Source organism: Sceloporus undulatus, chromosome 6 (genome assembly GCF_019175285.1).
Source record: "Sceloporus undulatus isolate JIND9_A2432 ecotype Alabama chromosome 6, SceUnd_v1.1, whole genome shotgun sequence".
Lineage (NCBI taxonomy): Eukaryota > Metazoa > Chordata > Lepidosauria > Squamata > Phrynosomatidae > Sceloporus > Sceloporus undulatus.
In genome coordinates this window covers 33,247,160-33,263,822 of record NC_056527.1, presented here as the reverse complement: position 1 = coordinate 33,263,822, position 16,663 = coordinate 33,247,160, and the positions used below count along the sequence as shown (strand labels likewise).

The 16,663-nt window shown below is 40.5% G+C and overlaps 1 protein-coding gene across 1 annotated transcript in view; it reads left to right on the top strand.

The window, feature by feature from the left end:
• Positions 1-16,663, top strand: part of COL28A1 (collagen type XXVIII alpha 1 chain) — an 86,289-nt gene that overhangs the window by 61,755 nt on the left and 7,871 nt on the right. The window contains exons 23-27 of the mRNA XM_042472066.1: positions 2,482-2,550; positions 3,312-3,380; positions 10,309-10,377; positions 13,295-13,363; positions 14,738-14,806. Of these exons, the coding sequence (XP_042328000.1) occupies positions 2,482-2,550; positions 3,312-3,380; positions 10,309-10,377; positions 13,295-13,363; positions 14,738-14,806 (345 nt within the window). The remainder of the gene's footprint in view (positions 1-2,481; positions 2,551-3,311; positions 3,381-10,308; positions 10,378-13,294; positions 13,364-14,737; positions 14,807-16,663) is intronic.

The following is a 16,663-nucleotide window of genomic DNA, read 5'->3' as shown; positions in this document are numbered from 1 at the left end:
TACTGTTCCTTCCCTGCTGTGGATGGCCTCCTCTATCCTGCTGTAATGCCCACTCCACAAACCACCTAGTGGCTTTCCATTTAGGGTGTAGTTTTATAAAACTGCAAATGATGTAAACTGCTGTGGGACGGGGGGGGGGGGGGGGGAGACAATTAATAGGATTAAATTAGCCATAAAAAGATAACCTAACCCTTTCTTTCCCCTGCTATTTTCAGAGGAGGCATTTTCCTCATGATTGCAGCAGGAGAGGGCAGGGTTAAGGCAGAACTATAGCAGGGGAGACTAGGCAATCTATTGATTTCAAATTATTTTCATTATTGGTCCTTCATGCTTCTGGTGATGCAGTTTGGGTATTTAAAAGCTCTACATATGCAAATATATATTAAAAATTATTGCACCTAATTTGGCTTGGAAGAATCCCAGAAAGTAATAATAAAAAGAGGCAATAACACTTACTGCTCTCTGCACACACTCATAGGCATCATAGAGGAAGCATTTAAACTGGGCTCTGATCATCTGAGTGTCAAAATAAATAATGAATTTATCATGTTTTTCAGAGGTGCTCCACCAAGTGGTGAAGGATATCTCTGTCATAAAATGTGATTTTCCTCCCCCACATTGCTGGCATTTAACTTGCTTTGTTTTGTGATTGATCATTGGAATGTAAACATGGATTTAATTTAGAAAGCATGTAGCTGTGTTGGCCATTGAACAAATACAAATACCTTTATTGGGCAACCGAAATGCACAATATACTTGTTGCAAGCTTTTGAAGCTGCAAGTCTTGATTGCGAAGGCATTTGTATTTCTCAGGTAATCATATTGTGGAATGGAAAATATGATGATCATTGAGAACATACACTCCTCTTGCTGTATTCTTTGAACTAGATTTTGACCCTGAATTTAATAGTGGCTTTTAAGAAACCTGTGATATGGGTCAAAAGAAAAGCTAGTGGTTCTTATGTAGTTTGTGAACCCTTTAGTATCTATTCATAATACAAGATATCACTGCTGAATGACTAATACAGAGAAGGCATTATATAAAAGAAGAATAATGACACAATCAGATAAGCTCCAGTAGCATCATGATGGTAATCCCCATAGCATGCCAGTTGTGCATGTGCAAGATTTTTTCTTTGTTGGCATTTGATTTTGTTTAGGGGAACATTCAAACACTTGATTGCCCTCATGCCATCTGAAGGAACTCTGATAATATGTTTTAGATTTGGTGTGAAATGAAAAAGCTGGAATATTATTCCTTCTAATAACAAGGGGAAGCTATAGAAAGAATCCTCCTTTCCTAAGAGAAGATTATTGTTATCCTGCTTGGGATGCTCACCAAAATGAAAACATGTGTCTGGCATCTCTTTCCAGGAAAGGAATTTGAAAATCAAAATAGAAAAGAAGCCCTCTGCCTTCAGATTTTCTTCTTTCATAGTGAAACTGCTCAGTATTTTTAGACTTTGGCAACAATGCAGATCCATTAGACAAACTTGAGGACCTAGACCTGTCCAACATGACCTCTGGAGTCCTCCTCTGCTATTTTGAACAGTAGCTCTCCAGTGCTATATCATATACCAGCCTTCCTCAATAGTATGCCCTGCAGATACTTTGCAGTGCAACTCTCATCATCTCCAACCAGTAGGACTCAGTGGTGGCTGGTGGCTTCCATGTCAGCAGAGTGGTATACCTACTTTGAATTTTAGTTTGAATTCAAAGCACTGACCCTTTCCCCTTAAATAGATGCAGCTTCTTAGATAGTTGGTATGGTAGTTTGAGCGTTTGGACTATGACTGTAGATCAGGATTCAAATCCCTGCTTGGCCATGGAAACCCATTGGATGACTTCAGACAAGTCATACCTTCTCAGCCTCAAAGGATGGCAATGGCAAACCCCCTCTGAAGAAACTTGCCAAAAAAAAAAAATACAGTGATAGATTTGCGTTAGGGTTGCTGTAAATTGGAAAGGACTTGAAGGCACACAACAACAACAAACATAGCTCTTGTATAGTTTGGACTAAACCCAGAATGGATTCAAACACTCCCTCCCCCCCAATATAGGAGTCATTATATTCTACTGGCGAGACCTGTCTTTTTAAAGAGGTTCAAATGTCATTGGCTTCCATTTATAAACACTTCCTGTCTTCCCATCATTTCTTTCTAGTTGCTTGGAAGCTCCCCAGGTAGGAGGGAGTTGGCACACCTAAATTTTTCCTAGTCTTCTCTAGGGCATTTTTAAAGTGCAAGATGTTACAGTCTAAGCAGCCCACAACTTGTGTACTGCCTGTTAAGAGCTGAATCTTGAATGCTTTGTTCAGTGGTGTTCTCTCCAACAGTAGTCTCCATCTATCTTTCTGTTTACTTTCAAACAGGAATGCAACATGATTCCATACTTCCATGCTATGATTGACCGGCATATGCAAACACTATCTTTATCACTCAGGATGTCAGATTTATATTAATGATTTTTATCTGTTTTTAGGGTGCTCCAGGTTTAATTGGACCACCAGGAACTCCTGGAGCAAAAGGAGATGGCTTTCCGGGTCCATCAGTAAGTTGTCCTCAGAATCATAAAACAGACAGTGTTGCTGCTGCTTCTGCTTCTGAAAAAAAAAAAGAACAAAGCTATACTGTAAATATAAAGCTGTCACATACAACAATAGATGCTCAGTCTATCCATTCAGTATTGTTTCCACTGATGGGCAACAACTCTAATATTTCAGGCAGGGGTCTTTCCTAGGCTTGGCTGGTTAGGGTGTCATGAAAGGTCAGGAAATAGTTATTGTTGTTATCACAGTGTTTTTATTGCTAAAGAAGGAGGAGAGGTACTTCATGAGCCAAAATAACTTGGGCTACATCTGTATTGCAAAAGTAATCTGGGTTGACACCACTTTAACTGCCATGGCTCAATGCAGTAGAATTCTGGGATTTGAAATTTTGTGAGACATTTAGTCTTCTTTATAAGAGAGCTCTGGGGCCACAACAAATTACAAATCCCAGAATTTCATAACATTGAACCATGGCAATTAAAGTAGTGACAAACTGGATTATTTCTGCAGTGTTGATATAGCCCTGGTTACTTTCGTGTGACTTGGATGGGTAGCAGAGGAGACTTTTGCTGCTGTGCTGGAGGTAGCAAAATGTCTTGCCCTGATCCTGCTTGCAAAACAAGTGTGTTGCCAGTGAGCTATGGTCCCTCCGAGTCTCCTAAATAAATTCTAAATGAATTCTACTGAATTAATTCTTAATCCTATGATTTTTCTATCCTATCTTTTTTGTGAGATTGACTTGTTTATATTATTCTGATTCTAGGGCCCACGAGGATTGCCTGGGGTTCAGGGACCAAGAGGCCTTAAAGGAGCAGGTGATCCAGGACAGAAGGTATTATGTGCTGTATTAATATATAATTCCTTGGCTGCACCACACTGCAGAAATAATCCAGTTTGACACTACTTTAAATGCCATGGCTCAGTGCTGTGGAATTCTAGGAACTCTAGCTTTTTGTGGTACCCGTGGTGTCTGATAGAGAAGACTAAACATCTCACAAAACTACAATTCCTAGGATTTTGTACTATTGAACCATGACAGTTAAAAGGGTGTCAAACTGAATTATTTCTGAAATGCAGATGGAGCCGTTCTTGTTGTTGTGGGCCTGCAGTCCATTTTCTGGCTCATGACAAAACTTACACTGGGTTTTCTTGGCATTATTTATTTATTTATTTATGGTATTTATACCCTGCCCTTCAGCCCTAAAGGCTATCAGAGGAGGTTTGTTTTTGCTTTCCTCTGAGGGTGAGAGAAAATGACTTGCCCAGAATCACCCAGTGGATTTTTATGTCAAGCAGGGATTTGAATCCTGGTCCCCCAGTGTCCTGGTCCAACACTCAAACCATTACCTCGCCATTACAACACACTGTTAGCAGTTGTTCTTCCCTGGCCTCCTAGTGACCTAATCCAACACTGAAGCTATGTTGGTTTATAAACTGCACCAGTTAATGTGGGTATATGTTTTTAAGTCACCTGTTGATTTATGGCAACCCCATGAATTTCATACAGTTTTCTTAAGCAAGGAATACTCAGATGCCGTTTTACCAGTTATTTCCTCTGAAATATAGCCTACAGCTCCTGGTATTTGTTGGCATCCAAGTACTAACCAGAACTGACTCTGCTTAGCTTCCAAGATCAGACAGGAGCTGGTGTCTTTAAAATATTTAGACCCTTGCATTTGCTTATACTGTAAACTCTTAATTATGTCCTTAGTTTTGTTTATTATTTTTTTTAAAAAAGCTATATTTTCTTAGTATTAATCATAAATCTCAACTTCTTCCTGTATGAGAACATCCCTCTTATAATCTGTATGAGCCTGTTTGAATCTGTTTGAATTTGGAATTAACAAGTAAAATCATTAGTCATTGATTATGACTTTTGCAAATAACAAAGGTTGGTGTTGTCGAAGGCTTTCATGGCCAGCATCCATAGTGTTTTGTGGGTTTTTTGGGCCATGTTCTAGAAGAGTTTATTCCTAATGTTTCGCCAGCATCTGTGGCTGACATCTTCAGAGAATGAAGCCAAAAAACCCACTTAACCTAGGGCAACGGAAGCTGGGAATTTTTCTGAGTTTTTAAATAAGATTTGCATCGTTGGCAGTGTGGATAATGATGAGAACAGTCCTGGATTAAACTAAGCATACATTGAATGGGTTCCAAATACATTCGCATCCTTGGCTCATTGGTGGGGCGAGGCTCTGGCTGGCTTTATAAAGAAAAGCTCCTCCTCTTCCTCTTTTCCTGCACAACTGGTTCCAATGGATGGCTTCCAGGGGCTCCCCGGGAGGAAAGTGTTGTGTTCCCCCCACCCACCCAGACCATGGACAACAAACAAGTCCAGGACTGACAATGGGGTATCCTCCCTTCCTCAGCTGCCAGCTTCTTCTAAAATCCTGAAAAGATGCAGACTGATGCCATGTCATAGTGTGAATAACAAAACCGGAATGCGTGAGTGCAGATATTCGCATCATTCTGGGAAAACACAACAACATGTGATTGACCCCAGAGTGTACCCTCCCTGTTCTTTCCTCTCAGGCCAGACCAGCTCCATCTGCATTGCTGGAATTGCCTCCCCTCTCTGTCTCCTCTCCACCATTAGCCAACAACAGCAGTCTCTCACCACCACCACTTGAAAACTGTTTGGGGAAGGAGGTTTTGGAGGGTATGCAAAGGGCTACAGAATAGATCCCTGCACTCTATCCAAAAACAAATATACTTGCACATAAGCCATATTTACATGCATAAAGTCACTAACAAAATTTAAACTACTGTCTGAAACATTTTAAGTCCTTGAAATGTAGTGTAGAAATTGCTGTCATTTTCAGCTTTCAGAAACATAGTAGTGAGCTTCATTATTCTTTTGTTTTAACTGATGTTTTGAAAAGGAAGGGGAATCATGTCCAAGGGTCATTTCCCCATCCAGCTGTCATGCCTAATTGAAACTACACTGCTCCATTCTCCAGCTTTAAACCAGCTTTGTTTAACCAAAGAGCCCTCTAGTAATAATTTTACATACAAGTCAAGTTGGAATGCCACGAAACATCACTGTTTCAGAATGTTCCTCTGAGCTCAATTGGAGCTCTGTTCTCTGGCCTTGAGAGATGGCTTACATATGTGCATAACAGAGAAGAGGAATTTTACATAACAAGAGGCCCAATTCACACAAAATTGCCTGTGGGATGCATGAACAACACTATAGGCATAACCATTTTGTTGTATACAGGGTAGACATTAAGGGCAAAGGAGCAGGGGTGTGATCACAACTGAATATATGGTGCAAGTAGATGCCATTCAAACACCAAGTTTTTAAAAGCCATCAACTAAATATAGGCTATAACAGGAGAAATAACCAACCCTGTCATTCTAACTAAATAAAAGAGCAGTAACTGAAACCACCAACATAGTCCCTGGAGTGGAGGCTGAACCAGCTGCAGGAAGATTATCATTCTTAAAAAATACTTGGCCTGTTGGAGTCAAACTCAATTCCAGAAAAGAGCTGAAGGATGGTTCTTTTTATCCCAGCTGTGTGGATCAAATTGTTTTCTGTTGGAGAATGGGCTACATGTATCTCAGGGCCTCTCTTATTTGCCTAAATGTGCCTGTTGCCCTCAGGTATGGTGGAGATGGATAGATTCAATCAGAGAAGCCATGACCATGAATCTGCAATAGCTGAGTAGGGTGGGTGAGGACAGGGTGACTTGAAGGTCTCTCACTCATAGGTTGTGGATGTTCAACCATAGGTTGAAGTCGACTTGAAGGCAGTTAACAACAACAAATGGTGGAGATGGCTGTTCCATTCACTGGCAGTCCAGTTAGTTTCTATATGAGGATTGGTGGAGAATATATCTTGGGCCAACCCTGGAAAGTATAGTTTCTCCTCTGCCTGGTGAAAGCATAGGTGGGAGATTATAAGGATAGGGGAATGTACTGGCAGATGTCTTTGTTGTGTGCTTACCTCTTCGGCTGCCTTCAGCTTTCCTGAAAAAAATTAAGCCAACAGACACATTCCATTGGGGGCAGGTAGACTGCAGCCCCCAGGGTTCACACAGTTCCTGAATTCCACTTTTGTGGCCCCTAAAGCTCCCCAGCATCCCATCCTCCCAAAAAATCATCATGCTTTTACAACTGTTTTGCCCCCAAATCATACAGAACTCTCTCAAAGTGGCAAAGCACGTGAAAATACCCCTTATCCCACAAGCGCTCCAGAACTCTGTAGTACCCCCCCCAATGCTTCCCTTTTCCTCTGCAATCCATCTCAAAATGCCAATGGGAAGTGACACAATATCATTTTCTGTCCCCATTTTGAGAGGGACTATAGAGAAAACTGGAGATGTTTAGGTTTGCTGTGGGAGGTCATGCAGGCAGTCTGACAGGGATTGGACCCAAGGAGAATTGTTGATCAGAGTGTTAATCCTATTGAATTATTGGTTTGGTTTATATGGCTTGGGAGATACCAAGAAACAGGCTGTGCTTACCAGTTGAGTCTGTAGAGAGAGAGAGAGAGAGAGAGTGGGAGGAGGGAAGAGAAGCTGTGTCTGCCAGGGATAAGAATTGGGCCCTTGTCAGCATCAGTGAGGACTTCGAGATTGTCTACTATAACTAAGGCAGCAAGGTTTCTGCAAGCATGTCTTCACTAATGCCTTGTGGAGTCCATAGTTTCACTATGTGCTGGCTGCAGTAAAGAATTTGTTGTATTATTGCTGTTAAATTTAAATTTTGATTTAAAGCTGTAATTGTGTTTGCAATGTTCATTTGTAATTGGCCCCACAGAACCCAAGGAAGTGATGCAAGAACTCCTAATGTTTTCTTCTTAAATGAAATGTAGCCATGAGAGCTACCTATTTGACTAGATGAGCAGCGCAGAGGAGTGGTGCTTTAATGCTCACTCTATACTGCTTACTTATGCAAAACACCACTGCAAAAATGTTCAAATTTCTCTTGGGAGTTGAACCTAATCGTAAATTGTGGCTTCTGTGTCAGTAGCCTAGTGTTGCCCACACCAGAGTTTAGCCTGAATGTGAAAGGAGCTATCTAAGGGAAACTGATGCCGTAAATAGTCCAACACCTTGCGTAGCTCCTTTAAAATTCAGCCTAAAATCCAGATCAGATTCACCCTCTCATATGGAAGTCACCAGCTGCCACAAATTATATTTCCTTGATCTACTTTCAACACTATCTAACTCAGGGGTTAGACTGTCTAGCCCACTGTCTAACCCAGGGATGTCAGTTCTTTGGACCTCTAGATACTTTGGCTCTCAGATCGTATTAACCCTATCTATCAGGCCAGTAGTAAAGAATTGTGAGAGCTGACGGATAAAGGTACCTCTGGCTCATATCATGACACCACACAGTAGCTCTTGATGAAATGAAGTGCATTATTTATTAATTGAAGTCAGCAAGACAGAAATGGATAGGAAGAAAAGTCAATGCAGTTTTAAGACCTGAAATAGATTTGGATAGATTCTGGCAAATCTGTCTTTAAACTCCTTGTACAAGGTGGAGGGAATGCTTGCCTGACTCAGAATTATAAGCAGCCTACTGTGTACGGTGGGCCCTTGGTATCCACTGAGGTTTGGTTCCAGGACCGCTCCCCAGTTGGACATCAAAATCTGTGGATGTTCAAGTCCCATTAAATACAATGATGTAGTCAAATGGTGCCCTATTATATAACATGGTAAATATCAAAATTTGCTTTTTGAATCTTCTATATATTTTATTAAAAATTTCAAGCCATCAATGGTTGATTTCATGGATACATAATCTGTGGACATGGAGGGCTGAATTTATATTGACTTAAAGAAAAGTGAGGGGGGAAAAAGAAAAAAGACAAATGAATAGAATAGGAAGGAAGGAAGGAAGGAAGGAAGGAGCAGTGATTTACCTTTTAAATATACATCACAATTCCTAAGCATTATTTAATGTTTCAAAACAAAATGAACCCCTCCCTCCATTTTTAGAAGTGGTTTTCTGGAGCCTTCCCATTTTGTTTTGGCAGTCTGTGCAGCCCACAGAAGGTCCTTAGGGCATTAGGTTGGCCCCAGAGTTGCCAAGATTGACCACCCCAACTTAAGGAAAGTGGGTTCAGTACACCTTGTGTGTGTGAATAGGCCTTCAAGTTGCCTGTCAACTTATGATGACCTCATGAATTTCATAGGGTTGTCTTAGGCACAAATTACTTAGGGGTGGTTTTGCCAGTTCCTTTCTCTGACATATAGCCTACAGCACCAGGTATTTGTTGGTGGCCTCCCATCCAAACATTAACCAAAGCAGACCCTGCTTAGCTTCCAAGATCAGACAGGATATAGTGCCTTTAGGGTAGTTAGACCTCATGGTACCTTACTCCCAAGTAATGTCACATAGAAGAGAAGCCTGCAAAGTATACATGTTTGTGTATTTGTGGTGGTGGTGGGAGATCCACAGTTTTCCGCATGCAAAGAAACCATACAGAAGTTTATGGATCCTCTGCCACCACCTTCTGGTAGCATGTGGCATATATTTTGCCTCTGAGCACAAGAAGGCAAGGTCATTTTGTTTACAGTATTTGAATGCCTTCATGCATGTGCCTCTTCATACACAAGGGTATACACTATGTAGGAGCAGAATATTATATTTACTACATTATCTGACTGAACATATATGTTTATTCATTCTACATAAACCAGAGTCAGCATTAAGTTTCCAATGCACATATAGCTATAAAATAGACCTTCAGATATACCACAAGGCAGTTGTATGGCTAATGCTAGACTAACATTGATCATGACATCTAACAGTTAGGTAATGCACACATAGTTCTAGATAATTAAAGGCATACTCCTAGATGCCAATATGAGTTCAGTTGTGGTATGCTGGACAAGCCAAGTTAAGAAAAGTGGAAACTATCTGCTGCTGCTGCTGCTGCTGTTGCTGTGTGCTTTCAAGTCATTTCCAACTTACAGCAACTCTAAAGTGAAGCTATCATGGGGTTTTCTTGACAAATTTTCTTCAGAGGAGGTTTGCCATTGCCTTCCTCTGAGGCTGACAGTATGTGGCATGCCCAAGGCCACCCATTGGGTTTATATTGGGTTTATATGGCCAAGTGGGCAATTGAACCCTGGTCTGCAGAGTTGTAGTCTAACATTCAAACCACAAAGCCACACTGACTCTCTGAGAAGTATTCATAACATCCATAAAAATACTTCTAGGACCTCCCCATTTATGAATAAAATAGAAAAATTCAGATTTTGCTGAAATAGTATCACACTGTAATTGTAGGAGCACTAACTGTGAATGCAAGAACACAGAACCAAAATGGGACACGTTCTTACTTCTTCCATGAAAAATCAACCCATCGTAACAGTTCAGAATATAATGCCTTATGGACAAATGGGCTAGTTTTCCCAGAGCTCCAACCATACTAACTAATTTAAAGTCTAGAGACTTTAAGGTAAAAGGAAAATAAATCCAGAGGACTTTGTGGGATGATGAAATGCAGCATATAAAAATACTGTATGCCTTGTATTAGACTGTACTTACTATTATCTTTCAGTTGTATGTGTATATTTCTATGTGTGTGTGTGTTGTTTGCCTTCAAGTCATTTCTGACTCATGGCAACCTTAAGGCAACTCTATCACAGTTTTCTTGACAGGTTTCTTCAAAGGGGCTTTACCTTTTAAAAAACGAATCATGGGTGTGTCTGGTTAAGTGTATCCAGTCAAACTATCTTTTTTGTCTAATTTTTAACTGAAAATTGAAGTTGGAACTCTTTCTTTCTTCCCCTTAGGGAGAACAAGGACCAAGAGGACACCCAGGGCCTCCTGGACAAAGGGGAATAGGAATACCTGGTCCTAAGGTGAATGAAAATACCTTTATAAAGATCTACAATTACATACATGGTTCAGATCTCTCCAGACATTGGAAATGACAATATTTATATTAATTTGTTAGCATTAAACTATAACTTTGAAATATTAGGACAAAATTATGACATTGATCTCTCATGATAATCATTATTAATGCATTGGCATATTACTTTTAAATCTAGCAATTAAAATTAGTAAAAAACGAACAAATCCCGAAATAGTCAACCTGCTGAAAAATACCCCACCCAAAAGTAATGAAAAAATGGATACAGAACATTAAGTCTAATTCAAAATGTTAACATTGGGGGGATACAGACGGGTGGCTCCATGCCGCCTGTTTTTCCCCTCGTTGGTGCTGTGCCAACCGTACTGCGTGGCACCGATGCAATCCATAAAAAGAAGCTGCCTAGAGCAGCTTCTTTTTAGGAGCGCCATAATGGTGCTCGTGCGCCCTGATGCTGCCGCTTCCGACGAGTGCCGTTTGGGTGTGTGGATGCCTGTGCATTATCATCGCATGCCCGTGTGGGCAGGGCCACAGCAAGATGGCACATGGGCATCACTATTAGGGCTGGGCGCATATGGATGCCCTTACATGGACGCCCCTACATCGGCCCAAGCAGGTATGGACACCCTTACATCGGCCCAAGCAGGTCACTTTTGTTCGTCTGTATCAGGCCATTGTTAGCACCTAACAATTAAAATTGACAATTTTTAAAATTGTTGAAATGTTTAATGAATTTTCAACTAACTACCATATATACTCGACTATAAGTCAATCTCATGTATAAGCTGAGGGCAAGTTTTGGGCCAGAACTATGGATTTTTGATATGACTCATGGATAAGTCAAGCATAAAACTTAGGGGCATGTAATAAAGGATGTAAAGGACAAAGTTTACTATCTTCATACATAAATGTCTTATTCAGATCCTTCTAAGCCCAGTTCCTCTTGGCACTCCTTTGAAGGGAAACACTAAAGAGATGCCACCACTGACATTTTACAGCCCAAGCATTCAAAACGACCAGAAGCAGCATCGTGGTGGAATAGAGGGGGTTGGTGCTTCTTTTAGGTGCTCCCAGGATGCTCTTACCTTTTGCCACTCTACGCAGAGAAGGAGAAGAGTTAAAACACACTACTTACATTGACCCAGCTTGATAAGTTGACCCAGCTTTTTGGGGTCAATTTTTTTGACAAAAATTTCTAGGCTTATACATGAGTATATACAGTATTTCTAAGCTCCGATCTGCAAAACATTAAAATCTAAAATGACTAGCTGAGTGGTTAGCACTGTGATCAAGAACATTCTGTCCCTTTGTTGTTGTTGTTGTTATGTGCCTTCAACTCCCTAGGTGACCCTGTCATGGGGTTTTCTTGGCAAGATTTGTTCAGGCAACTGGAAAAGCATTCCAGTTAGTTCAGAATTGTAAGTGGGCTTCCCCTTGTCTTTTAACAGGGCAAATCTCTGGTCCCTCTCTAGGAAGGATAGGTCAAGATGATGGGATTGTAGTTATATGTATCGAGTGGCCATTTGTCCCACTTTACAGAGGATAGCATTTTGTTTGAAGGGCTATCAGAGGCTAGTCTTCTGTTTGGAGGCACCCTCTGTTTGAAGGGTTGTCCAGCTGAAGTCCAGTTTAAATATAAAGGACCATAGGAAGGAAGGAAAGAGGCCTTGTGGCTGCCCATCAATCAATAGCTACATTTGAAGAGCCAACTGAACATGCATGCAAGTCACTTGGTCATAGTCTTTCCCAGTATGTGCTGTCTTTTCTTTGCATTATGGCAATACTTTCTATATTTGCATATAAATTAGGCTGTGCAAATTTTATGCATTTATGTATCCCCCTTTGTCCTCTTTTCTTGGTGGCATGTTTCCTCTTTTTAGCAGTGCCTAATCGATGCCAGCCTTTGAATAATGACCATTACATCTATAGGCTGATTGCCTATACTCACATCCCTCCCTTGAACTGAGGTGAACTTCTAAATAGACCAGTAATAGCAGGCATAGGCACACTTTGAACTTACAGAATCTACCTGGTGTTTTTACTAGATCCTGGTGATCCACTAATTGGAACCAGGTTCAGAAGATATGCACTTAGAATTAAAGATTTAATTAATTCAGGGATTCATTCTGAGTGTCTTTTCTTGCTGCTGTTGTCTGACAATTGGAAAATAAATATTGCTGATGTGCCACAACTCACCCAGAGATCCATCATTAAATCACTGTTTGTTTTCTGCCAACCCCAATGTATATTGGGGTTTGTAAATCCAACCCGGCCCCAGTATGTTTGTAATACCTTCCGTTCCTTCCAGCATTTGAGAGTGGTAAAGACAAAAAGCCAATAGTGGCTGGTGGCTTCCATGTCAGTTGGAGTTATGAATCTGCTCTGAGATTTAGTCCAAACTTTAAAAGAGTTGTCCAAGATTCTAAAGGCTATCTCCTAGATTGGTTCAGCATCTTGGCTAGCTCTTTAAAATATTGGATTAAAACCCAGACAAGATTCACTGCCCTTCTAGTATAGAGGCCCCTACCTGTCACAACATAATACTTTCTCCAGACCTCACCTGTTTTTGCATATACTGTAATTATTATTATCATTTATTTATATAGTTCCATCACTGTACTTGGTACTTTACAAGTAAAAGACCAAACAAATACACCTTAGTTCCCTGCCTTCAGGTTTACAGTCTAATTGAGACATGACACAAAAGGAAAGGGGGATGGCAGTGTGGGAGGAGAGGATTAAGTCCAGCAGATGCTGTTTCTCTCCCTCCAAGGCAGCTGGAATGGAGGGAGGGCCTTTCACCTGTTTTTGGGTTTTGGCATAATATAACATTAAACTGTTCTGTCTCTTTCTCTCTCTTTACCCTCCTTCTCTTGTGTTAATTTCTGACATTTTAAACACAGGGTGTTATAGGACAAAAAGGTATGCCAGGTCCACAGGGTCCTCCAGGAGAAGGTATACAAGGAAGTAAGGTAAGAAACTAAATACTGAGGGAAACTTTTAAAAATACCTCTTCTCCCTTTCATTATGTTTCATTGACCAATTTGTTTTATTGCTTCAGAGGAAGGCCTTTTTAATATATATATATCATATATCATATATCAGCTGACAAAACTGAGTTGACAGCTTGCAAACTAATTTTATTTGATTATAATAAAATAAAATAAGGCAGAATATTAAACAAAATAGAGCAACAATTGATGTGTATTTCGAGGGCATTGCATTATAAACGCTCTCAGGGGTTTTTTGGCCTTGAGAGCTTCATGTCATGCTGGCTTGGGGGTCAAGACCATTGCACACATGTGCACATCCCAGCAGTCCTCTTTCCTCGGTGGGAGAAAGTAGAGAGCTTTCTCTCTACCCATGGGCAGCTCTGGTTGTCGCCATTTCAGTTTCTTAAAATGGAACAAAATGCACACTTTGATGCACAGTACACATCTTTCTAGACTCTGGTATTTATAAATAATTGGGAGACCAAAACAGAAGGCATGAAAATTCAGCCTTTTAAAGCAAGCCCAAGCCCAATGTAATGCAACTGAAAGATCCATACTTTAGAAAACAACTGTATTTTCTGTTAGCCACCAGTTAAAATGTCCTCAGTCCTCATTGGGTCAGAAACATACCAGAACCATAGTACTCTTGAGCTTATAAATCTCTGGGACTCAGTGGTTTTGGAGGCTTTGGTGCCATAAAACAGAATACAGCCGACCCTCCATATCCATGGGTTCAACCATCCACGAGTTGAAATATATATTTTTTAAATTCCAAAAAGCAAACCTTAATTTTGCCATTTTTTATAAGGGACACCATTTTACTATGCCATTGAATTTAATGGGACATGAATAGCCATACATATTGGTATCCACATGGAATCCTAAAACCAAACCCCAGCAGATACCAAGGGCCAACTGTACTGTTTCCCATTATTTAAGCTTGTCTTGTGACTAGAACATATGCATATCAGTTCACAGCGCCGTGTTTGGGAACACTGCTCTTAAGAAAATATTGTCACTGCTAAAACTCACAAACTGAGTCACAGGGATTTTTATTTCTTTATTTGGCAATATGTTGTTGAGGGATTCCATATGTAAGTGACAGAAAAGCTGAGGTATTAAAAGGGATAAGATGTCTTGGAAAACATCTGTCACTATTGTGCATGCTTGTTCTCTGTATGTTTGCTAAGAAGGCATATGGGTATACCAAAATCCAAGCCTAGCAGACATAGTTGAATTAACTCTGGATTCAAACAGAAAATGACCTAAATAATTGAGAAGTCTGTGATTGCCCTATGTTTTAGCATATGCCATCTTTTGCAAAGCTTAATGTTGTCTCCATGCTATTTTCAGGGAGAACAAGGAATTCAGGGTTTACCAGGACCAAAAGGCTCCATTGGAATTGGATTACCTGGTCCTAAGGTAAGGGATGGCTCATTCACATTAAAAGCCCTAATTTAAAACATTCCTTGAATATTTTAAGCAGATCTTGGAGAAATTAGTTTCTGGATTACAATCCCATTATTGACCGAAGGATTCTGAAAGATGTCATCCAAAAAATAAATGTTTCCAAACTTTGCATTTTAGAAAGAGTTGGACAACCCTGTATTTTGAAGCTGAACTTCCCAAAATCCCATTTGATTTATAATGTAAAAGATTATGAGGACTGTAGTCCAAAATATCTGAAGAACCAAAGCTTCCTCATACCTGCCTTAATATGCTTTTGGACGCTTCTAGATGAGCATTTTATTATGCAGCTTTCCTGTCTCATTCATTCACTTATAGGAAGGGTGCCAACAGTGATGGCTTCCACTTTAAATCCACCCATTCTTGCCTCATTTCTTCCTTTCATTCCCCTTACCAAAAATTGTCAGAAACAGAAAAGACATGCACAATGCCTTTTTGATTTGTAATTGTTTGGAAGCACTCTACAGTACATATAGTAATCACATGTTTCCAAAGAATATATAGAATCAGATTTGGTATTATTCACAAGATTATATCATATCTGTCTACTGAACTGAAGCATGCTCATCTAAGATATATTCTTTTCTACAGTTCTACAGTGGGATTTTTTAAAAAGGAAACTTGCCCTTTCCCCTTACAACATAAAGGATTGTGACCTAGTTTTCCTGTAGTATAATGTTGAGAAAAACAAAAATTGCCTCCTTCACTCACTCATGAATACTATACAGAGAGGGGATTGTAAAATTACTACTGCCTGACATTTGGATGGATCACATATCAGCTAAAGCATGTTAACATGCCTCTGAAGATCTTCCAGAATCAAAACTAGAAAATAACACTATCTCACCCCACAGCCTTCAGATTGTGTAAGGAGCTCCTTCCGCTTGCCAAATGCAACCTGTTCTGAGTCGATTTTGTGTATTCCGAACACATTTACATTTTTATGATCAGCATCTCTTAAAGCTTTTGGTACTAGTTCCTATGGGGAAGCAAGGCATGAAATTATCAAGTAATCACTTTATGTATCACACAGTTGACTTGAAATAGTTCTGAAATCCCTAAGGAAGATGCTAATTCTAGTTCACTCTGTGACACCTGGAAGTATGTTTATGATAATAATACTACAAAGATAGGTTGGAATCTTGTATGGTCCATGTAACTTAGTAGGTCTGCATGTGGAACAGCTGGCCGATTAGCAACCACCAGACCTACCAAAGAGTTGCTTCAGCCTCCTAGCTCCAGCCTTTCTGTATTTGGGAAGAGCAGTTCAGGATTAGGGAAGTGTCTAGCTATGTCCCTGTATCCAGATGCAAGATTGTTACGTCCTCCACTGAGATCAGGTGGGGTCCTACAGAGGTCTCAACAGATGATGTAATCATTTAATATCTGATAATGTGGACATAGGCCCAGTACAGATGGGCATTTTGCAGCATCCTCACGGTGAACTAGGGCTAGATGAGGCTGGGCAATTACATGCACAGCAGCCCTAATTTGCGAAAATACCGCCATCATGGCTCACTGCCGTCCACATGGCCATGATGGTGTGAACATCGTGCATCACCCAAAAGTCTCTGGCAAGAAGTGATGTGCACCAATCACGCCCCTTCCAGGAAGCTGCTTTTGGCTGCTTCTTTATGCATTGTTGCCACACCATTTGGTTGCTGTGGCAACAATGCAGGGCAAACAAGGGCGGCACGGAGCTGCCCATCTGTCAAGCCCCATAGACACCTTTCTGATCCCTCATCACTCTTCATGAGTCATAGAATGGCCATGGGGGCAGGGCAGTTAAGGACAGACACCTAGAATAAAGCC